This window comes from Gallus gallus, chromosome 27 (assembly GCF_016699485.2).
Source record: "Gallus gallus isolate bGalGal1 chromosome 27, bGalGal1.mat.broiler.GRCg7b, whole genome shotgun sequence".
Lineage (NCBI taxonomy): Eukaryota > Metazoa > Chordata > Aves > Galliformes > Phasianidae > Gallus > Gallus gallus.
The window spans coordinates 5,097,617-5,121,195 of NC_052558.1; the positions used below are offsets into that span (position 1 = coordinate 5,097,617).

At 51.4% G+C, this 23,579-nt stretch overlaps 4 protein-coding genes across 7 annotated transcripts; 3 read left to right on the plus strand and 1 right to left on the minus strand.

Annotated features, from left to right (window-relative positions):
- Positions 1-69: 69 nt before the first annotated feature.
- On the plus strand, positions 70-2,350 carry RPL27 (ribosomal protein L27). Of its 2 annotated transcripts, NM_205337.1 has the most exon segments (5): positions 89-113; positions 214-296; positions 537-706; positions 1,301-1,411; positions 2,260-2,350. In NM_205337.1, coding segments are annotated over 4 exon segments (411 nt in total). In that variant the 5' UTR covers positions 89-113; positions 214-215; the 3' UTR covers positions 2,309-2,350.
- A 588-nt stretch (positions 2,351-2,938) lies between these two features.
- On the plus strand, positions 2,939-6,143 carry IFI35 (interferon-induced protein 35). The gene is made up of 9 exons (XM_418132.8): positions 2,939-3,034; positions 3,153-3,248; positions 3,691-3,843; positions 4,136-4,249; positions 4,553-4,697; positions 4,911-5,044; positions 5,195-5,384; positions 5,600-5,706; positions 5,885-6,143. The coding sequence occupies exons 1-9, from the start codon at positions 3,020-3,022 to the stop codon at positions 6,080-6,082; spliced, it is 1,152 nt and encodes a 383-aa protein (XP_418132.1). The 5' UTR covers positions 2,939-3,019; the 3' UTR covers positions 6,083-6,143.
- Positions 6,144-6,350: 207 nt separating this feature from the next.
- LOC121106446 lies at positions 6,351-12,562 on the plus strand. Of its 2 annotated transcripts, XM_025144020.3 has the most exons (6): positions 6,351-6,793; positions 6,918-7,021; positions 7,931-8,402; positions 8,484-10,825; positions 11,177-11,385; positions 11,866-12,562. In XM_025144020.3, the coding sequence occupies exons 1-6, from the start codon at positions 6,616-6,618 to the stop codon at positions 11,933-11,935; spliced, it is 3,375 nt and encodes a 1,124-aa protein (XP_024999788.2). In that variant the 5' UTR covers positions 6,351-6,615; the 3' UTR covers positions 11,936-12,562. The 2 variants fall into 2 exon arrangements, with proteins under 2 accessions (XP_024999788.2, XP_040509307.1); XM_040653373.2 differs by having other exon boundaries at positions 7,931-10,825.
- A 337-nt stretch (positions 12,563-12,899) lies between these two features.
- Positions 12,900-21,814, minus strand: VAT1 (vesicle amine transport 1). 2 transcript variants are annotated; one of them, XM_046904501.1, is made up of 7 exons: positions 21,438-21,814; positions 20,336-20,543; positions 19,939-20,109; positions 19,766-19,855; positions 18,729-18,970; positions 17,023-17,148; positions 12,900-16,758 (listed from the first exon to the last, which is right to left on the minus strand). In XM_046904501.1, exons 1-6 carry the CDS (start codon positions 21,771-21,773, stop codon positions 17,047-17,049), a joined length of 1,149 nt encoding a protein of 382 aa, XP_046760457.1. In that variant the 5' UTR covers positions 21,774-21,814; the 3' UTR covers positions 12,900-16,758; positions 17,023-17,046. The 2 variants fall into 2 exon arrangements, with proteins under 2 accessions (XP_046760457.1, XP_418130.2); XM_418130.7 differs by having other exon boundaries at positions 12,900-17,148.
- Between the last annotated feature and the right edge of the window lie 1,765 nt (positions 21,815-23,579).

Genomic DNA, 23,579 nt, shown 5'->3' on the forward strand with positions numbered 1-23,579 from the left:
GCGCGGCCGCCCGTGCCATTGAGGCGGAAGTGATGTCACGGCGCGGGGTGAAGGGTCGGCGGAACGGGAGGGGTTTCCTTTTCCGCCGCGGCGCCATTGGAGCGGCTGTGTCGGTGAGTTGGGGAGGCTGCGGGATCTGCCTCCATCCGCGGGGAACGGCTGTGTTGGGAACGGCCGGAGCCCACTCTTGACCGCCGCGTGCTGTGTCTGCAGAGATGGGCAAGTTTATGAAGCCGGGGAAGGTGGTGCTGGTGCTCGCCGGCCGCTACTCGGGGCGTAAGGCTGTCATCGTGAAGGTGAGTGTGGGGTTGGGGGGGGGTTCCTGCAGGCCTGCTCTCGCTGCTGGCCCCGGACGGCCCGGCGCTGCCCTGGCCGCTCCTGGAGAACGGCCGGCAGCCCGCAGTGCAGCCGGCGGCGCTGTATTTGGAGATCCCTGCGCGGGCCGTGCTTGTGTTCCGTTTCCCGGCTGGACGCTGCACGGTTCAGGGCGGTTGTGGCGACCGGTTGGCTCAGCGCGAGTGCGGGATGCGTTTCAGAACATCGACGATGGCACGTCTGATCGGCCCTACAGCCACGCCTTGGTGGCAGGCATCGACCGCTACCCACGGAAGGTTACAGCAGCAATGGGCAAGAAGAAGATAGCGAAGAGGTCTAAGATCAAGTCTTTTGTGAAAGTTTACAACTACAACCACCTGATGCCCACCCGGTGAGTGTAGTTATTTCACCAGGACTACAGTCTGGTGGTAGGAGGGCCAAAAGGAACACGTTGTGCGCTTTCAGTGTTTGTAATTCTTGCATGTTCTCTTTGGTAAGTGCTGCAAATCGTAGAGTTTCTCCATTGTGTGGCTGAGCGTATGCGGGGCACACTGAAAGTAGTGACTTAGGGTTTGTAAAGCTGATGTGAAATATCAGCATACTGCTTAGGTGACGCAGCTGGCTTTTAATTTCAATCATGTTCAGTTTCATTTCAATTAATTGTGGAATGTCAGTGGCTGAACCTTTGAAACTATCATGATAATTTGGTGCTCGTGGCAGCTGTTGCCACGCAGCAGTGTTTTTTTTGTCCAGTTGTAACTGCTGCTTTTACAGGCTGCCAAATACAAAATGCTGTACAGAGTTGCTTGTCTGTTGTCACAAATGAACCTTTTTCCTTAATTTACTGAATTAAATGACTCTGATCTGGTGATTTCTGGAATTAAATGATTTAAGTACAATAGTTCTTTAGCCTGGTACCAATACGTACGTATGACCTTATGCCAGATACAGTGACTGTCTCACACCTTTCTGCTCTCTTGTCCAGGTATTCTGTTGACATTCCCCTGGACAAAACTGTTGTCAATAAGGATGTGTTCAGGGACCCTGCTCTGAAACGCAAAGCAAGACGTGAAGCTAAGGTGAAGTTTGAGGAGAGGTGAGTTGAAAGTTCATAATCTTGATGGTGTCTCACTTTCTGGAGGACTCAGTGTGATAATGGTGTTGCCCTACTTGAGTCCTAGGTTGGACTGACTTAAATTGCTTAAGTATGTTTTTGGAGTGATTATTTCTCTCTTGCTGTGCTTTTTCCCACAACCACATAGGCCTTGTAGGTTGAGTTTGTCCATGTTCCTGTTTACAAATTTCAGTAGATTCATGTTGACAATTACTTTGCTGCTGCCTTGTACCAAAACAGGTGAGGTGTTCAGGTGACACAATGATATCTTGACATCTTACACCTTGTGTCCATTGGATTCATGTCATTGAGCTTGGCGTGACAGGGCAGTGCTCACCTCGCCCAGAAACTTTCCTTGTTGACAACCCTTTATTTCAATGCTTACTTCAGAAACACCTTCCCTAGAAGGAGCTGTGCAGCTGCAGCAGGAAGCAGGGATGTCTTGCTGACAGCTCAGACAGCTGGGTGTTTTAAAGCACGTATATAATGTATATCCTCTGCATGTAAATATAGGCAGTTCTTCTCTATGTGCAACTAATGGGTACATTCTACTTCATCTTAAGTTGCCCTGTGTGTGGAAACTGCTGCAGTGTGGGTCTTCCTTGTGAAATGACTTTTTATGAGGAAAATCTGCAAGCTGATCACTTCCATGGGGATTTCGAACTTTTAAATAACGTTTAGTTGGCAAGTTGGGAGGAAGAGACAGAGTACATTACCTGTGGGTAAACAGAGTGCTGCTTTTTGCTTTTATAGGGGGATATGGAGGGATTGGGTGAATGTTGCCCGTTCGTACAAAGTACACTCTAAAATTTATGTTCCTCTTTTTTCAGATACAAGACTGGCAAGAATAAGTGGTTCTTCCAGAAGCTGCGATTCTAAATTTGAAATAGGACTGTTTCAATAAATGTTTATTAAAAACCATCTTGCTTTGTTATGTAAAGTTGTGGTGGTAGGCCTTTCACTGGGGTCTAGATTTGCTTTGGATGTTCATAAAAGGGTTGGAAAAGCAATTGTAAACCAGATAAGCTTTTGAGAAATCTGGAATGGTGTGGAACCCTGAGGTGTGGGTGAACGGAGCTGTGTCTGCATCCTGGCTGGGCATCTCATTGCCTCACGGTGCAGTAGGAGGTGGCCCCTGACTGCTGCTGAAGTGTCATTTGTTTTATTTTGGCCCATATTTTGGAGATGTCTTGGGGTAAATCCCTGATGGTGAATGCAGATGGGAGAGAGAAGAGGAATTAGTAATTCCAGATAATCTGGCTGAGAATTGCAGCGACTGAGCCTGTGCCAGGATGCTACTGTGTTTATGGTTACCGTTGTACATTACTTCTTGGCTAAACAGCACCGAAGCAGCTGCTCGGGGAACCGGGCTAAAAGCTCGGTTATTCGGCTCTGCCCCGCCTGGGGGAGGCCCAGGCTGGGCCTGCGCGGGACGGAGCTCCGTCCTCCAAGCACCGGCGCGGGGCGGGGCCGGGCTGCGGAAGGAAAAGTGAAAGCGCCGGGACGGGAGGAGCTGTGGGTCGGGGTGGTGCTCCCGGGCTGCCGCTGGGTCCGGCCGCGCCGCGGCCCTTCCCCGTCGGAGCCGCCGCCATGGACTCGGAGGAGGTGATGGGTCCTCGCGGGGCTCCGGGGCGGGCTGAGCCCCGGGGTGGGAGGGGAGAGGAGAAGGAGGAGAGGAGGAGCCGAGGCTCGGAGGCTTCGGCTCTGACCCCGCGTTCTGCAGGACTCCTTCGTGCGGCTAGCCAGCCCCCAGCAGCGGGAGGATTGCAGCCCGGAGATGAGCCCCGAGCGAGCCCGGCAGGAGATCGAGCAGTACAAGGTACGTCCTGCTCCGGCTGCGTCCCCGAGAGATAAATCGGGTCAGATCCCGATCCTCTGAGGCCTCTATCGCAGCCGGCCCAGAAACCCCACAGCTTCCTGGGCCACAGCTGCCACTCTTCTGAGTCTGCAGCCATCATGCTCGCAGCTTTTTGGTAGCAGTTTTTCACATGTTAGCCTGTCTCCTTGCAAGCTCTCTGCACTGGGATGCCAGCAGATTTCTTGAGTTTTCTATTTTTCTCTCATACATGTAGTGCCAAACTGCTTAGTGCAAGCCAGAAGTAGTGGAGAGGGGATACTCACATCCATGAAGTGCCAGGACTGGGCTCCAGGGCTGTGCATAGGGAACAGCTTGCTGCCCGCCCAGACAAGCATGTACTGGGGTTGGACACACCGTGGGGACACGGCATTGTTAACAGAGACACTGATGGTTCCTCTCACAGGATCTTTGTAGAGCTCTGGATCAAGACAACGCAATGCTGCAAAAGGACAAGGAAGCTGTAGAGCAGAGGTTACAACATGTGAAGAAAGAGAGAGAACTTCTTCAGAAAAACCTCAAGCAAAAGCCTCCAAAAGATGAAAAGGTGTCCCTCCAGGTGTGTGCTTGAAGGAGTTGTCTTAGGCAAGGCAGCAGTGGAAAGTGGCTGCACTGCTCAGCTCACTGCTCTGAGATAACTTGGCTGGGATGCAGCAATGGTTACATGGAACAGTACAAGGGACCTCTGTTGGGAAATGAGCTTGTGCTGTGGAGGAGGGCTGCAGTGGAAAGCCAGGGTGCAGGATAGCGAGCAGAAAAAGGGTGCAGTTGGAGTTGCTTAGATCAGAGAGCAGCTGTAATGCCAAACTTCGTCTTGATTCTCCTACTGCTCACTATTTCTTTTCTTCCAGGTGGATATCTCTATAGCACAGGATGAGAAGAGCAGATTGACACAGGAGAAGCAGATGTTGGAAAACAAATTGGAAGAAATGAGGAAGAGGATACTCTGGGAGGACCCGATGATGGTAACAGAGCATGTATAGGCACCTGTGCCCACGGGTGAGGGGTGTGAGCCAGGCTGGAGAGGCTGCTGGTGAATGCAGCTGGACACTGTGTTATTGGGCCCCGTTCTAGTCAGTCTGTGGCTCCTTTGCCAGGGCCAGAAGCAGTGGCTTTGGGACTCTGGGCACTGCTGGACTGTAGGAGAGACTCTACTAAGTCTTGCCAGCTGTTTGGTTTGAGCCATGAGCTTATTTTTTATCTGGGTTGGCAAGGACAGGCCTTGTGCAGGGTGCAGTCTCTTCCAGCTGCTGTGTTCTCTAACCTAGATGCTGCGTACCTTGCCAGAGAGGAAGGTAGTGTTTAAGGGACTTACAACAGATAAGGAGAACATGGACAAGCTGGTGCTCACCCCTCTGGTCCGCTATCCTCTGTCAGGGGGCTCAGCTCTCATCACCTTTGAGAAGGCAGAGGGTAAGAGTGAAAAGAGCGCTGCTGTGGGAAACTGTCCGTGTCACTGGGGCTTGCCAAGCATCACTGGCAGCAGTGCTACAGCCACAGCACTCACAAGCACTGCCTGTCCTGGCCAAGCCACCACTGTGCAAGGCTGTTCCCCTTTCCCAAAGCTTTCACTCTCCCATGTCCTGTCCTACTGATTGCCTGGGCTGAGGGCTTTTCCTTTTGCAGTGGCCCAGCGAGTGATAGAGATGAAAGAGCATGTGGTGGAGCTGAGCCACGGGGAGGACCCTGAAGACCTTGACCGGTGCCAGGTGCGAGTGCAGGCAGGCCCAGTGGACATACTGCTGCCATCTGCCCTGGAGGTATGTTCCAAGGGCTCGGAGCCATGTCCTTCTCCACTACTGCCTGGGCTGGGTCACTGGTAGCAGCTCAGCCCAGCACACCAGTACTGTAGATCTGATCTCCTTGAGCTCTGCCCTGCTGCAGCACTAACTAGCCACTGCTGCCCCCAGATTGGGCTCACTCGAGGCAGCAGGAGTATCCTTGTGTCTGGCCTGCCCAGCCTGGGCATCCCTGAGGACATCCTATTGGACAAGCTGGAGCTCTTCTTCAGCAAGACGAAGAATGGAGGCAGTGAGGTGGAGAGCAGGGAGTTCCTGGATGACTGTGGCCAGGTGGTGCTGACCTTCACGCAGGATGGAGGTGTGTGGGACCCACTGAGCACAGGGCTGTTGGAGGAGGAAAGCAGCCCAGCCAGCTCTGGGAAGCACTGGTTGTCTCCCAAGAGCAGGTGGAGCTGTGAGGAATGGGGATGGGAGACTGAGCTGGAGCTGAGCAGTGTTGGTGATCATGCCAGAAACATAACCAGGAGTTCAACAGGGGGCTGTGGAGCTCAGAGCTTTCTTCTCCATCTCCAGTGGCCGAGCAGCTGATCACTAGAGGGCAGGTCCAGGTGCCTATTGGGAAAACAAAATACAAACTCAAAATATCACCATACATGAGTGGAGATGTCACCAACCTGCAGGTAAGGGTATGCACTCTGGTACAGAGTAGCACCCACCAGCCCCAGGAAAGCCAGTGCGGGCCAGGGGCTCCTGAAAGCCTAAGGGGTGCATTTCTGGTCCCCTCAGCTGCTGGGGGACCCTATGTCCATGCTGGCCATGCAGTATGGGGTCTGCAGCTCTCTCCTCCTCTATGCCTAGCTGCAGCCCTCCCACTGCACCAGGACCGTTCTGCTCTCAGGGATCCCAGATGTGCTGGCTGAGGAGCCCATGAGGGATGCACTGGAGATCCATTTCCAGAAGGACAGCCGTGGTGGTGGAGAGGTGGACGTCCTCGGCTATGTCCCAGCTGGGCGCTGGGCAGTGGCTGTGTTCAGGGAGGATATGGGCCAGCCCTGACCAGCGCTGTAAGCCTGGTTCATCGAAAATTCAGTGTGTGAATTAAAGAGGACTGCACGGAGGTCTGTGTCTGTCGTGCTGGGGACTGCCCGGGACAGGGCCGGGACCGTTAATGGTGGGAGAGCCACGGGGAAAGCCGTGTCCCGGCCCGGGCACGGGGACAGAGGAATCGCCAGGCCGGCCTGGGCCCTTCCGCTGCGCCGAGCAGACCCGGGGCGCGGTGGGGAAGGGGGAGGTGCCGGCTGGGCGGGGAGGGCCGCCTGGTTTCGCTTTCGTTTCCCGGCCGTAGCGGCGGGGCCTCGGGGCCGCGGGTAGCGACGCGGGGCTGCGGCGCTGCGCGGCGCTGGGGCCGGGGGGCGGGCAGAACCGGGTCTTAGGAGGAGCGGGGAAACGGGCCCGCTGTGGAGCGGCCCGGCCCGCTGAGGGCGGTGAGGTCCGAGCAAGCCCTGCCCGGGGCCGCAGGTAGGCCGCTGTAGGGCCTTGCCCTGGCCTCGTGCTTGGCCCGGCCCATCTGCCGCCCCGTCCCTGTAGGCATGGCCGGCTGCACGGTGCAGGTGTGGGGCATCCCCAGCGACCTGCCCCCCGACAGGGTGGCCGACAAGCTGACCATCCACTTCCTGCGTTCCCGCAACGGCGGTGGGGAGATCACCGATGTGCAGGTGCTGCCTGGCTCCCCGGCCTGCGCCCTCATCACCTTTGAGGCACCGGCAGGTAATGACTGGGCCCTGGGGCTCTGCCCGAGTGTCACCCCGTTATCCCCTGCCCCAATCACATGGGAGTGTTGCTCCTCGGCCTGCCGGGGCCATGCTGGTGCCTGTTGTTTTTCCCCACACAGTGGCCCAGCGTATCTTGAAGGTGAAGAACCACGTGCTGTGCATCGAAGGGAAGAAATACCCCCTGGAGGTGAAGACGCACATAGTGAAGCTGAGCCCTGATGAGGTAGGGCGAGGCAGAACTGCCCACACAGGCGATGCACATCACTGTGACAGCCCCAGCTGGCTGCCAGACAGGCTTTGTTCCTGGCAGACATGTTCAGGAAGGGAGAGCTTGCTCCTTCTTTTAATTTTAATTAGATTTCATTTTTATTCATATTCAAATGAGGATACATATATATTTCACACTAATAATACAGCAACAGCGAAGCAGACTTTGCAGTCAGTCAGTTGGTATTTATGGCTGCCAAAGCAAGGAAGAATAGTCAGACTCAAGGGAGGAGTGTTTGTCCCTTCTCCATCTGGTGGCACAGAGGTGATTCTGCTAATGCCTTGGCTCTGCCATTAGCTGGATGCTATGTCACTAGCTGGACATGCACAGTGTATTTTTGCTTTCTCCCTTCCAGGAGGGCTTAGGAGACAGACGTGCTGGTGTCTAGGAGGCACTGGAGATTTCATATATCTTCTTCCATGTGTCTTCTCTTCACATCCGAGCACTGAAAATGAGGGTGTGGCAGTTGACTGGGCACTAGAGACCTTGCCACTAACCTGTGGTGCCAAAAGGAGCACTGAGAGAACAAGAGGGTAACTGCATTTCAAACGCAGAAAGGAGAGTGGGTTTGGGCTGTTTGCAGAGCTCCCAGCTTGTAGAAGTGGGTCTGCATCTATGTGGTTTGCCCTTTGCATTCCTTGTTTGCACAAAGCCATTGACTATGGATACAAGGTCAAAAAGTCACTTAGGCTGGCTGAATCTTTCAGTCCTGCCTGTGTTATTCTCCCTCTGAGCAGGTTACTTTCCTGTCACAATATCATAGAGGGCTCTGGTAAGAGTCAAGTGTATTCACCTCCACCCTGTGCCTTGGAGGGGCCTTATTTTTGGTCCATGCATTCTCACTCCTTTGGTCTCTACCTGCAGATCTTCTTACGTGTTTACATGATGGTTGACTATGGTAAGCTTCCTGCTGGTGAAACGCTCCTGAAGAACTTGCAGAAGGGCTACAGCAGTGTGCAGTTCGACTTCGACTATAGGAGCACACTTTGCAGAGTCAAGGGAACATTCACTGAGCTGCAGGCCTTCAGCAGAGATCTGCTGGCCAGCCTGAACCTCAAAAGCCAACCCACTGGAGAGAGCCTGCCTTCAAGATCCAACCATTCGGCCAAAAACACCATAATGTATGATTACCAGCAAAAGCCTGACTCTGCTGGATCAGCATCAAAGGCAGTAAAGCTGCCACCATGGGACCAAGTGTGTGACAAGGCAGCTGATGGCCCATCACCTCAGAGCCCAGTGGATGGGGAAGCTGTGGAACAGCTGGAGGACTTTTCCCTGGTCATGGACTCAGACATTTACTTGTACATACAGAGGTTCTGTGCTTCTGAGTACCAAGGTATACTTTGCCAGCATCATGTAGATGTGGTGGACGTTAGCAGCAATGACATAACCATACTGTACCTCCAACCATCTCCAGGTACTTCTGGGGACATGGACACTTTGCAACAGTCCCGCCTGGCCCTACAGCACCTCTACCAGCAGCTGGAAGTGAGCTTGCGCAAGGAGAAGCTCTCCAAGGGAGGACTGAACAACCAGGCACTCAGGGCTCTGACACAGGAGCTGCAGGAGCTGTATCCCCGGTTGCTCTGCCATGAAGATGGGAGGCAGCTTTACCTTATTGGAAACCTTGTTGATGTCTCCCAGGCCAAGCAGTATGTTCAACATTTCAGCACCAGAAGTGGTGCCCCACAGATGGCTGGCATGTTCAGTAGCTTCCCACCCTCGCAGCCAGCAACTTCCTGCACTACGGAGACTGCACTGGACAAGCCCAAAGTTCCTGTGGACACCTTGCCTCTAAAGCTGAGCCCAGGCAAGCCAGAGCTGAAAGCTGAGTACAAGTTGGCTGCCAACTTCAGTGCTCTGAAAACTAGCATGTCTCAGTGCCTTTCAGCAAATCAGGACTCTCCTCCAGTGGGGCAGGCGCAGCTTTCTGGAAATCATTTCTCAGAGACACATGCTCTGGGTCCCAGTGACCCAACAACACTAGCACAGCCATACCAGCCTCATATCTCTACAGTGGATGTGGTTTCAGAGTCAGCAGCAGAGTCTCAGCAGGACCCCAAAGAATGGGGCCATGTGAAAGGAGGGGCTAGGCTTGCAAGACAGAGGAGTCTGTCTCCTTTTGGGAGCAAAGAAAATGGCACTTTGAAGCATGCTGGGGACTTGAAAGGCTCAGATCCCACCAAACACCATTCCCTTACCGGCACGTCTAGTACCTTTCAGTCTCTAAGTCTCTTTGACACGACAAGGACTTCTTTAGACTCCAAACCTTCTGAATCCAGGTTTATGCTGCGACGCTCCAGCAGCTTTTCCCTGCCAAAGGAAAGCAGCAAGCCCCAAGACACTGACAGGGCAGCCAGTGGAGACAATAGAGTGAGTGAAGAAATGAGCTTGGACTCTCTGCAGTGGTCTTATCTGAAGTATGCCTATCGCTCTGCTATTGATGAATTGTGCAGGGGCAGAGTTGTGGAGATCTCAGAGCGTTCCACTGGGGACAGCACTGTGCTCACATTGCAGGCAGCAGACAGGAGCAAGCTTCTCCAAGCTAAATGGAAGGTGGAAAATCTTGTGCAGAAGTGTCCTGACCTTGTGTGTCAGAGTATGAGCTACTCAGAGCTTGCTGTAGATGGGCCAGATGACGATGCCCTGTGTGAACTGTGCAGCCTCTTGCAAGGAGGTTCTCTCCAGGTTGGGCTCAGGAAAGACAAATATAAGCTCTGTCTTGTCTGTCCCAAAGACATGCTGCCAGGAGTGACTGAGGCCTTCCATCTGTTTTCTTCCAGGAGGCTCCATGCCCTGAAATCTTCATCCTTGTCTCCAGGATCAGAGAGAACTTTAAGTGCAGGGTACCCAAGTGCTGCCCAGCCAAGCAGAAGCCAGGACACCATGCTGGATGCAGCTCTTCCCAACAGCCTGGAGTCCCTGCAGATGGACCTGCAGCACCTGGACATTAGAAATAAAACAGTGCATCCAGAGGTTCTAAGTACTTTCCAGCAGCTAGAGGCTGATGAAAACAGATCCCCCAGTATTTGGAGGTTCCCACAAGCACTGGGACAAGAGGAGGCCAATGACTGCGTAGATCCTGGGGCTGTGCAGGTAAGAAGCAGCCTTCTCAGCCCTAGCATAAAGGAAAACCTCAGTCCTGCTGCTCCGAGGGAGTCCAAGGAACAGCTGAAGACCAAAATGATGCTGGGAGAGCCTGACATTGCACGGCTAAAGCAGGTTTTGCCAGACAGGTTCCAGTTTGTGAAGGACAAGAGCAGAGGAAGCCATAATGATGCCATGGGACAGCTGCAGTCACCAGTCCTCACAGCTGATGATGCTCCTCACTCCCTGCCCACCTGGCTGCACAAGAGTACGGCTCCTGATTCACCCCAGACTGCAGCCGAACAGTCACCTGCAGCTGAGCCCAGGTCCCAGGAAAGTAACAGTTCTGGCAGGAACAGTGTTCAGGAGGAGCCTGACCTCCCAGCACTGCAGACAAAAGACACCAGCCTTGAACAAGAAAGCTGCAAGACTCCTCTGGGCCGATGTGATGCTTGCCAGGACTTATGTGTCACATGTCAGACCCCCTGTGGTCATGCCTTGTGCAGGTCATGTTTTGCAGATCAGCCAGCTTGCTGCGGTTCCTCCTTGGTTGCCCCAGGCTGCAAGATCTCAGGGACTCTCAAGATTTCCTCTTTGTCTCAGAGCTTGCCTGGCTACTTCCGAGACCTGACACTCCAAATTACCTACACCATCCCCAATGGCATTCAAGGGGTAGGTACTCCACCAGAAGGGACTGCCTATCCTGATGGATGCTGGGCAGTGGATTCTGTGAGTGTGACTGGGGCTATGGGAGGACAGGTGAATTAGGGCAGGTACAGCTCCATGCCCCATATACAAAGCAGCAGAGGTTTTGCCCCATGGAATAGCACTCTACACAAGGTTTGGGAGCTGCTTGCTGCTTTTGAAGTGTGTGTGAGCTTCAGTGTTAGTTCAAAGCATCTAGCAGCTCATGGGCACAACAACAGTCTGCTTTCAAGCTGGATAGCATCTCAGAAGCCAGAACTGCCAGAGCTGAGATTATGCACTCAGGTGATTGTTTAATGTGCTTTCTTCTTTTCTAAGGTCGGTCATCCCCATCCAGGAGTGCCTTACAAAGGGGGATGTTTCTTAGCGTTCCTGCCTGACAACAGGGAAGGGCAGAAGACAGCAATTCTGCTGAAGAAAGCATTTGAGGAAGGGCTGACATTTCAAGTCAAGTCCTACAACGGAGAAGAAAGAGTGACATGGGGCCCTATCCCACACAAAACCTCCTTGGATGGAGGCAAAGCCAGGTATGATCCAGTTAGTACCACACCTTCAGGTTTTTCATAGCAATTGCAGACAGAAAAACATTGGTCTCAGTGCAGCAGACCTTGGAATGGGTGCTACTGCAGACTCCCACACAGACGTAGCTGGTGCCACCCTTTGCTTCCTTTCCCAGGGCAGCTACGATGTGGCAGACCAGCCATGGCACATTTCAAGTAGGATAAAGCCCTTACTCACCCACACCTGTAAACCCCCTCCATGGCCAAGTATTCTGATCCCTCTTCACTTAGAACTTTCCTGGTTTTCCTGTGCCAGCTCTGCAGTCAGCTCTGAGTGCAAGCTGTGACGTTAGGCAGCAGCAGCTGGCAGCTCCTTGAAGCTCCCAGGGAGCAGGACTTCTACCCTCACCTTCTGCTGAAGGGACAGGGCAAAAATAAGCTGCTGCCCCCTCAATAGTTTTTAGCACTATCAACAGGATTTACATTGCTTCCCTCTCTGCCCTACAGGAATGGCTATCCAGATGCCCACTATCTCCATGAGGTTTGTACTGTCCTGAAGAAGTTGGGCATTGAGTGAGACTCTGCACCTGAGCATTCACATCCTGTGCCTTCACTTCACTTTCCTTCCCTGTTGACAAAACTACAGCTCAGGAAAAAAAGCAGGTGCCTGCCCAAGGAGTGAATTGTGTCCTGAGGTAGCCAGAAGTCTATACGTTAGCAACAGCAGCCCCTCTATCTCCCAGATTGCAGCTGAGCTTCCCCAAACCTCTAGCTCTTACTCAACTTCTCATCAGCCAGTTAAGTAGCAGCTTGTTTCACCACCAGATCCAGTCTGAGCCCTGGCATGATTTTCAACAAAGTGCCATTAAACCAAGCCTGTGCAGGAGCTTGCTTTTAGCCCAACACAACTTCTGGAAGTCTGTTTCCTCTGGCCACTACAGGCAGGCTCGGGCTCAGCCACCCCCACAGCCTGGGCAAGAGCTGAGCTATCATCAATTTCAGATGTTTATGTAGACATTTCAGTCCTCAAGCTGACAGCCATAAGCTATAGCCCCTCCCCAACACCTGCTCTGGGGACAGCAGGAAAGTTTATGCTTGGTTGGAGAGCAGCAATGAATTTCAGCTCTGAACAGCTGCCTCCTGAGAATATCGGGCATAGACAGGCTGCAGGTGCAAAAACACAAATAAACAAGATTTATCTCCACATTCTTTGTAGTGATTGCTCACACTTTGTCTTACTGTCACTCTGGGACCCCGTTTCAATCTCAGCTGTCTACAGGGACACCCCAACACAAACTAAAGTGCAGAGACCAGCTAAGTGCTTTGCAAACAAAAACAACCACTGTAACTTCCCTCCAAAATATAGTATTGCAAGAGTAATGCAGTGCTTGAGACTAACAGTTATCCTTGAGAGCTGAGGCAGCTCTTCAGCCTTGGAAAGTTGTTGGGATTTGTAAACTGAATACATCCAACCCTTTCACTGCCTTTTGAAGCAATACAGGGGCCCCAGGGACTGGCAGAATATTGAGCAGCACACCGAGGGTTTTCTTATGCTTTAATTAACATTTTAAACACATAAGGCATATGGAAACATTAGATGGAGGAGCATTACACATTATAGCCCTGTAAACAGCATTGGCACACTTGTTTTCTGTCTCACTTGATTATACAAAGCAGAATACATTTTTAAACAAAGATCTTCCAAGTGCCTGTAGGGTGAGCATCACTCATATCACATATTTGCACATCAACATAACTCAGACAGTACAGATCAGACCATATGCTGTAAGAGGCTCAGTCTAATGCATTTCACATCATGCTCATGTACTACTTGCCAGTCACTTTGCCATCACCAGGGTTTCATACAGAAGAGACTTCATTAGGCAAAAATAGTGCTTTCACACTTTGCCTGACAGCAGCTGCACAGCTGCAAGTGGCCAACATTCTGTGCTGATTAAAGCCTGAGGCTCACACTGCCTTTGTCTTGTCACTGATCTCTCAATTTTAGTCTAATACAGGTGGAAAAAAAAAATGAAATACACAGCTAAACTCCTCCCTAGCCCGAACACTTAGGGTGTCATGTTCCCTTCAGCAAACTGAGGCTGCTTTCCTTCCTATTCCTACAGTTGGCATGCAACACAGATGAACTAGAGAGAAACTGAGGAGTCAGAGGTGACAAAAGTTGCTTGTGATCGCAAAGAGGTTGCATTTTGCCCAAGCCTAAAAGTATCAGTCTGGGAATGCAGCTATAGCAATGACATTAGAGTAGCGCTAGGACAGGCATCCCCACCAGGGCTAGAGGAGCCTCTCCTACACTTACCTTCTGATTACTCATGCTTTTCAGCTGGCCATCTCTCCTCATAGCATAAACTTTGGATCAGACAGTGTAAATCAACACTAAATTGCACTTCTGATTGCAGTAATGGCACACACAATTTAAGAACAGGCATTTCCCATTTCCTTGACAGTATGACTTTGCCCTAAGTAGTTAAGCAACACTGAATGGAATGATTCTTTTGTTTGTTTTGCTTTGGTCCTTAAGTGTACAAATGTGCTGGTTAACTTTAATTCGTTAAGACACTTGAAATTGTTTTACATAGGTTATTGATCCATAAAATGTTTATCCATTAAAGAAGTAAAAATAAGGACTACTAAAACAAAACTAGAACAGAGCATTAACCCCGGCCTGTCTGTAGAAAACACGATTGATACTGAGGGACATAAAAACAGTGCTCAGCTCTAACAGAAAGCTGTAGCGATTGATTAGTAATCACACCCTGATAAGGCTTTCAGGTACATGCAAGTAGCAAATACATGAGCAGCTCCCCTAAGAGCACAGGGAGCCCTGATTATTTCCAGGGAGCCAAGGCAGAACAGCTGATAAAGCCACACTTGAGGACCAGCTCTGAGCTAAACTTTCACCCTGGGAGGAAGAGCTGTAATAAAGCGGCAGCAATAAGGCAGCTCTTTTGGCTGCAGGAGCACAGATGTCCAAGAGAGCCATACACAGCCCATGACACTTGCAAAGAGAAAGCCATATTCACACTAAGTCAAACTACAACAATAGCATTCACAAAATAGAGCAAGAATGATAATGTTTTTGGCAGTACTTTGAAAGGCCAGAATGGAAGAGGCTCCAGTGACTTCCTAGTCCTTACAGACATGCAAAAGAAGGCACCAAGATGCTATGCTATGGTATCGTAAGGCAGCAAGGCAGAGGGGCCCTGCAGCACGCTGCAGAACTCCCACTCCTCTTCTACATTCCATGAGGAGGGCCTGGGCAGTGAAAACCTTGCTGTGCTGCCTAATCCAAGGCCATCCAAGTAAGGCACTGAGCATGCTCTTGGCTGACAGTAAAGCAAGGAAAGGATGTTATGGTAAAACAATTGGATAGATTTCCCTTTTACAACTGCAGAACCTGAAGATGTGTGGCATGGTATGCCATTTGAGCATTCTGCTCTTTCATCATGGTGAAGTCAGGTTCCACAAAGGAGACTTTCCATTGCAGCAGCTTAGACAGCCATTCTGTTGTCAGATTTGGTAAAGCTGCATTAGACACTGTTGGATTTAATCTAAATTAACAAGACAGGGGCAGGTTGAAAGGAGAAACAGCAAGATTTTGGATTCAGAGATGGCAGAAGTTGTGCTTCTGAATTTCACGTGACCATATTGGTGGTGGTGGTGTTCACATGTGCAACAGATGGAACAATGGGTGTCTATGCCTAGACTCCAGCCCTTCTCTAGGGCCATAGGTAATGGGACTGTGTTAAAGCCAGGCAGAGTAAGTCCTCTGGAGTATCTGCCCATGCATTTTAATAGGCACCAGAACTAAGCATCTGAAATTCAAGCTGAACTGATGCTAGCAGCACTGGTCTGGGAACAGAAAGGAAGAACTCATACACTTAATCTGCCTAGGTCTCTCCCCCCCCCCAATAGTGTTTGTTCTCCAGCAGATGAGGGGCTTCACCAATGGGTCCACTTGCTCAAGCATCCCCTTCCCTCTTTGGAGTCAGGACAGACAGGACTCCAAGCAGCCAAAGTTTGCTTGTGCAGCCTGACCTCACCCACAACAGGCAGTGCTTCTTGATGCCCTCAGGTTTACCTTTTAAAATCCCAAAGGAAGCCTAAAGCACTGCAGCATCTATAAACCACGATGAAGCCTCAAACTGCTAAAGCAAGCACACACCACAGTGTGGTCACCCAGGGCTGGAAGCCAGGTGGAGCAAGAAGGGAAAGTCCTCACAGAACTAGGTTTGGGTGTCTGCACAGTCCTGTTTCCAAACACAATTAAGATAGAAAAGAGGAAGAGAAACTAAGTTCTAGCCCAGAAAGAGCACCCTAGGCATTTCTTAAAGCCTCAGTGCTGGAAGGGGGCTGGCAGAGTGCCAACACTTGCAGCTCCAGGGGAAGAAGTGTGAAGCCCCACTGCAGCACTGACCATGAGGTGAGAGAGCCTAGTCTGAGAGCTCACTAGAAAGGAACAGAAAGCCTGACTGGAACTGTTCCAGATACTCATGCCAAGAGGCTCAGCAGAGCTGGACATTTCGCCACCTATGCTGATAATTCAATGACAGCTGCCATCAGGTCATTTGTTATACATGGAACCCAGAGCCCCACAAAGCAGGCTGGCAGGATTGTTCTTGCAGGCTGCTTTGCAATGTCTCCTCAGCACACAGAACACAGCACAAAGCAAGCAAAAACAGGCTTATTTGGTCCCATCTTGCTGAAGTCTGATTCAACACTGCAGCTCTTGGAAATACAAAGTCAAGGGTGAAGTTTTGTCTTAACAATATCAACTTGAAGCCCAACATTAATGAAGCATAGATCCAACATCATTGGAGTTCCAGTCATCTGAGGCACAGTTCAGTTCTCATTGTCTCTAACAATCAGACACAGTTTAGATCTCCCTTGACAGTTTGAAATCAATAACTGAACAACATCAAGTTACTCAACTGAAAACTTTTCTTCTGTACTCACAGAGAGCAGCACAGCCTGCCAGGTTCCTTATACACCACACAGAGAAGTGACTACAAATTAAATGCAATACCCTATGGACTCCAGAACGCCAGGATGGTTATTTATAAGGCAAAGACAACGTGATCTGTTATTATCTTACTGGTGTTAGAGGCCTGTGAAAGCAGAGGGAAGAAAGCATGATTAGTGTGAACAGAGGAGCAGCCAGGGCTAGAATTAAACTGAGGCAGCCATGCTGTTCCTCTGGCTATTAAGAAGTATTCTCAGCCTGGCCCCTTCTCCTGCTGAACATGCTTCTCAAAGGTGACAGTGAAAGTGTTCCAGCATGGGCTGGGTATCTGTGGAGATGCCTGGCAGCATAGCATTTTACATCTTCATGGTGACAGTCTGCGCAGCTTTTAAGCATCAACAGCCTCAAAGTTGCAGCTACGCTGCCAGAAAAAAAAAAAAATAACATTAAGTTGAGAACTCCAGTAAGGAAACAAGGGATTAGAAAAACGTACAAAATAACCAGGCTTCAAAACAGAGAGCTAGGGCAGAAGGCATATCTGCAGAGGGTCAGTCACAGCAAGAGCATGCAAACTTCATCTGAGCTTTCACCACAATGTTCTTATACTGGTAATAATGCAAGCTACTGATCTGTCCATTTCCAGGCCCCAAAGAGAGCAGCAAGTTAAACCATGAATTCACAATCTGCACACATCTCTCTCCTCCTTAGTTCTCCGCCTTTTTGGATTCTTCCTTGGGTGCCTCAGGAACCAGGATGACCTTTCCAACATTCTTCTTCTCTTGCATGTGCTTCATGGCATCCGCCACCTGGAAACAGTGGGAATCTCATGAAATTACCCACAGCCACCCCACAGCACAGCCAGAACCCCCCCGGGCCCTCTTTAGTCCACCCAGAGCCAGGGGCATGCAGGAGGCAGCTCTCCCTGTAGCAGCTCTCTCTGCAGCCCAGATGAGGGCTGAGCCTTCAGATGCCTCTTCACAGATGCATTTTGGACAGAGCTGGGCTGCAACCATTTGAAGAGCCTTAAGCCTAAACCCTTACGCATTTATATCAGATCAGATCTCAGGTACTAATACCAACTGATCCTCAAGACCTTTCCTCCTCTGCAATAACCCCTACCCCAGCAAATACTAATATAATAAACTGACTCTGCTTGGACAACATGGAGCATGGCAGAGCTGCTGGAAGAGCTGCAGCTTCTCTTCCCACATTCTGCTTCTCTGTCACAGCCCCCTTCTGTCATGGAGGCCACTGTCCTGGTTTCAGCCGGGACAGCTGGTTTTTTACTCATAGTGCATGGCTAGGTTTTAGCTTTGGGAGAAAAACAATGTGATAAACAGTGATGGTTTAGCTGTTCTAGAGTAGTGCCATACAGAGCCAAGGACATTTCAGCTTCTTGTACTGTCCTGGCAGCAAGGGGCTGTGGGAAGCACAAGGAGCCAGGAGGGGACAGAACCAGGACAGCTTACCCCAGCTGGTCAAAGGGATATTCCAAACCATATGTCATCAGGCAAAAACAAACAAACAAAAAAAAACCCCAACATCAACAACACCACAAAACATAAAACTGAGAGGAGTTGGTCAAGGCTGGGTGAGCTGCTCAAGGACTGGTGGGCATCAGTTGGCAGGTGGGAAGCAGCTGTTTTATGTATTTACAAAGCAAGTGATGCACACTACATGATTATCATCACTGTTGTTATTCTCCTCTTCTGTCTTATATTGTTTCTATCTCAACCCCCAACTTCTACTTTGTTAGGTGTTTGTTTTTGTTTGTTTGTTTGTTTTTTGCCACCTCCAGCCTCACCCACACCCCAGTCCCTCCACAGGTGCACTGAGCACTTGCCCCATCCCACAGGGATGTGGTCTGGCATTGTGCAGCTCTGTGCACTGGAGCACAAGAGCCCAACCACTTCAATATCTTAAAAGGAAAAAGCGCACCAACTGTAGGGTCAATAAGTATACAGATGTTAGGCTAGAAAGATTATCACATTAGAAAGAGATAATCAGAGATGAATGGAAAGCTTACCCGTGTCCCGGGCTTGCCAAAAAGACTCCAAGAGGAGCAATCTCCAGAGAGAGATCCTTCCTCAGTGGCAGTCAGCCCTTAAATGGGGTTGAGGAGAGGTGGAGCCTGGCTCCACTCCTTCCAGTCACACAGGTGGATTGCCTTCATCTCTCCTCCCATGGCTGACTCAGTGCTCACCTCAGGTGGTCAATCAGAGGTTCAGGCCATGATTCAACAGTTCTCATACAACCAACTCTTTAAGAACCAATTGCTCTTAGAATTGTTCAGCCCCTGTGAACAAGGTGCTCACTCTGAAACAGAGCTCCCTGCGCAGAAATCTCTCAGGGCTTTCTGTCCACCTACATGCTAGTTCAGACTCACCTGATCAAAGGACCATACAGAGTCTATTTTGGGCTTGATCTTTCCTTCATTGTACAGGTTAATCAGCTTGAGTACAACACCTGTGATAAGTTCGTATTCTTCATCCATATTTCCAAGATCGTACCCACACACAGCCTTGTTATGGTGTAGAAGCTGTATGGCATTGATGCTGAACTGGTTCCACCAAGTTTTAGCCATGGTCATGAGGTTCTTCTTCTGCCCAGTGATCAGGTTTGCTACCCCTAAGAAGAAGACAAAGCCTTGGATGAGCTGGAGTCAGCACAGAGAGACAGCATGCACCACATGCAACAGGATCTGGAGCATCAGCATGAATATAGTGCAAAAACATAGAACTCCTCTCTTAGGAAGGCAGTAGTAGTGCAGCTGAGCTGAAGCCCTAGCAGAGGCAAGAGGGGGGTTGCAAGTGACAGCAGGGCTGGTGGAACAGCAGCACTCCCCCTCTCCTACTGGCAGCCTTTGCCAGGGAAACCACACACTGCTTGCAATGGCTGGGACAGAGGCAGCACTCTGCTGCAAGAGTCTGGAATCCCACTGGAGGCTGTATAAGGGCTTTGTCTCCAGGGACAAAATCGCAGTGTTTTAGAGCTGGGTAATGGAGAGAGAAGTATTCAGCAGCCTCAAATCTCATCACCCACACATCCTCTAGAAAAAAAACAAGGCTCTATTAGTCCTATGCATTAAGGCAGCCTGGACAAAGTAGCCATGCCAGGGTTCCTCCATGGGGACATTACTGTTTCCCATGCAGGCACTGGGGCTTGAGGAGAAATCTCACCACGGGAAGGAAGAGCACTGGAACCTGTGACCACAGCCGTGGGGGCAAGGTACACGTCTTACTCCCCTCAGTGCCTTATCCAGACAAAACATCCTAAAATCTTCACAAAAGTTGCAGAACTAAAACACATGCAGCAGCTAGCAACCACAGCACTTCCTCCTGGCCACTCACCCAGGTGCAGAACAGTATACACTTGCATTGATCCACACCTAAGCTGGGGGTGGGACGTGGTGCCAACACTCACCGTAAGTGATGACTTTACCCATTGGCTTCAGCAGGTGAAATGCTTTGGATGTATCAGATCCGCCCAGGGGATCCATGACAATGTCAACACCTGGAGAGAATAGAGAGCAGCTACAAGTCTTTGCACATGAAAGAAGGGAAGGGTCACTGTAGAAGTCTTCCACAACACCGTACCTTTGGGAGAGATTTTCCGGACCTCTTCCACATAATCCATCGTCCTGTAGTCAATGGGGTGGGCGACTCCACTCTCCTTGAGTGAATCATGCTTGGAGGCAGATGCAGTGCCAAAAATGGTGACATTTTCTACAGTCTTGCACAGTTGGATGGCAGCAGTTCCCACACCACCTAGAAACCAGCAGGAAGAATGACTTAAAAGCAAACATGGGAGTTTGGGACACGGGTTTTGTCTGGGATAGGCTGAGTACGTGCTGGGGAAGATTGACCGAGGCTACTGGGAAATGGGTTTGCAGGTGACATTTTGCTGGTCTAGCACCTCTATGTGCTGCCTTACCCATGCCCCTGCAAAGAAGCTGCATGTTGAGACAAGAAACCTCAGCAAGAATTAACTTACCTGCAGCCATGTGGATGAGGACACTCTGGTTGGGTCTCAGGTTGCCAAAGTCAAACAGGATCATGTAGGCAGTGATGTAGTTGACAGGAAGAGCGGCTGCTTCCTCAAAGCTCATTCCCTCGGGCATCAGGAATGTATGCACAGCAGGCACATTCACAACTTCTTGCCAGAGCCCAGTCCTAGCCAGGATCATCACCTTATCACCAACCTAAAACCAAACGGACAACAAGGAGGTGTGAAATGAGCTTAAGATGTGCAGAATTCTTTGCTCTTAGCACAACTGGACCATGCGACCCACCAGCACAGTGGGGGCCATGCCCAGTGCATGGGGCATCAAGAAGCAGCTGCTCCATGTGCAATAGGAAGGAAACCACCAAACAGCCATATCAGAGAGCAGATGACAGATGAGAGGTAGCTAGAAGAAATGCTTCACATTTTGCAGGCTGGACATTTACATTTGAATAAACCAAGTCATTTTCCTGGAAGGGAGAAAATCATCCTTAACAAAGAAGGTTTTAGGAGACCATTTCGATGGTTGTGTACCTTGACGGCCATGGGAGCCAAAGCTCTGGGACACTCAGAGCTGTTCTGTGCTGGGGCTTTTTAGAAATGCAGCAGCCAGAGGCTCCCAGGTCACCAACCCCAGCACCCCCAGCACCCCCAGCACCCAGCCTGCTGCTACCCACAGCTCAGCACCTCTGTGAAAGCTGGAGCTGTTTCTTTCACCATTCACGTAGCCCAGATGGAATCGCAGGCAAGCAGAAACAACACAGTCATGCTTCAGCCCTTTGTCCTACCAAGTGATAAGAACATTTCATACATGCAAAAGATCTCCAGCCTTTTCCCCACGAGGACAGATATCAGGGACGCTATCACCGCCCCACACAGGATTTTGATAAGGGGAGGGTTGGATCCGAAAGCAGCTAGAATGGAGCCAAGCACAGCCCCACCTCGAGCCCGCGGCCCGGAATGGGACGGGGCCGTGAAACGGGAGCTTCCCATCCTATTCGCGTGGGCCCGTAGCGCCCATTGCCGGCATTGGGGAGGGGCGGCCACAGCGCAGCGGGCACCGGGTGCGAACCCGAACCGGGTCACCGCTCACCTGGCGGTCGCGGACCTCCTCGCCCACGGTGCACACGGTACCGGCGCACTCCATGCCGGGGCAGAAGGGTAGAGACGGCAAGCGGTCGTACAGCCCCTGCCGCATCATCACGTCGGCGAAGTTGAGGCCGCACGCACGGACGCGCACCGAGAGCTCCCCGGGACCGGGGCTGCCGCTCCGCCGCGTCTGCACCTTCACCTTCTCGTAGCCACCGAAACCCGTCAGAACCAGCGCCCGATGCTCCGGGGCCTCCCCGCTGCTCGCCGCCTTAACCGGTGGCTCGAGGGACTGCTCGGGAGGGGTTGCTTCGGCAACCGGGGCCGGCTCGGAGGACATGGCGAAGCGAAACGAAACGACGGCGACCGCGAAGAAGGGGCAGTGGCGGCGGGCGGGGAAAAGGCAGAGAGCGGGGCGAGGCCGGGAGGGCGGGCCGGGAGCGGGGGCGGAGCTGCGGCTGGGATGGCGAGGTGGTCCCCGCGGTCCCGGCGCCGGCCCCGGTGCCAGCAGCCTTCTCGCAGCCCGTTATTACAGCCTAGATTCGCTTCCCCCGCCCTTTGCTGCTGCCGCTGCTGCCACAACCCCGACCCCTCTCGGTGCGGCGGACAGGGTCGATAGCAAAGTCCCAGCCACGCCCGTGCAGCCGCTGCGGTGCGGGGATTAAATCCTCACTGCGTCCTCGAGCTGCGGCAGCCGCAGCTCCGGATTAGCCTCGGCTCAGCTCCCTGCCTGCCTCCTCAGCAGCGACCTTATTTTTCCCTTCCTTTCTGTTAAATGTTTTCTTTCAAGCAAACAAAGTGCATCTTTCTGGAGCCACGTTTGGAATGGCTGCTTTGGTGGGTAGTCGCCTCGATGAGTACTGCTACAGTTTATCATAAATAACCGAGGTCACTTTCAGGGCCGTTCTGTAAACAGATCTCATAACTCTGAGGTGGCTTTGGGCGCTGGACGGGAGGCACGGGCTGCCTCCTAGACAAGAGGGAGGAGTCCTCCTCCGACTGCAGACAAATAAATGCGGCTGCATGCGTGGATGGATCCATGTATTTGACCCCTCCTCCTGCTCGTGAAGCATCTGTCAGCAGGCAGCAACCAACTCTGTGAAATGCTGTTCAGATCCTTGCCTGGCTCCCCAGCTTACTGCTGCAGTGCAGGTTTGTGCCGTGTGCAGTCAGAGCCTCTCCGCAATAGTCAGGGGAGAACATCCTTATGCTCCCAACACACTGCAGCTCAAGGGTAAAGGCTCAAACCTGCAAGTCAAGCAGCCACTGACAAAGAGAAACATCCACCCCAAAAAGAGGAAAACAAAGTCCATCCCAAGGATAACAGAAACACGCACGTTAAAGTCTCAGTGTTGCTCCAGTGCCGTCCAGAGTTCCCTAAACAAGCAAAACTGGGCACAAGGCCTGCTTTGGGCAGGGCACTCCCAACCCTGCTGACAGCATTTGATGTAAGGTTTTGGCCTGATGGCAGATGAACAAACCCCAGCAGTTCCAGGGGCTTTGTTTGTAACAGCCATCCAGCTCCTCAGGCAGCTGCTGACAGAAGCCAGGAGAAGTTCTGCATGGATGTGGCCACGGGGCCATGTGGGGCTGGGGGGGGCAGCAGGATGAGGCTCCTCAGGAAGCAGAGCACAAAGGCAGGAAAACGATCAGAGGTCTGGAGCAGGCTGCAAATCATCTGGTTCTGCTGTATGGCATATTTATGGGTGTTTGGATGGCTGCAGTGACAGCAAGGAAGAAGCTTGTGGCCTGTTTGCACACCAGGACCTCAGAGCAGCTTGGACATTTACATTCTTGTTTGCTATTGCTTGGCTCTGAGGAACACAGATGTGACTTTATAGTGGTTGAGCATCTCTTGTGCTCAAAGTTAGGAAGAAAGGATCAAAGCACAATCCTGCTTCTCACTGCTCTTCTTGTGTTCTTCTTGGAAGCTTTTATAGCGTTTATCCTCCCAGAAATTTAATTTTGCTGTTGTCAAGACACCCATGGTGGATGAAAAACACTGTCCAGGGGAAAGCTCTTACAAACCTATGGAGGTGCATGAGATAAGGAGAAGCCTCCAAGAAACTCCGTGCTGGATGAAGTCACAGGGGTTTGGGAGACAGGCTCCTCTTCTGCTAAGCTGCTCTAGTTGTGTGCAGCTGTA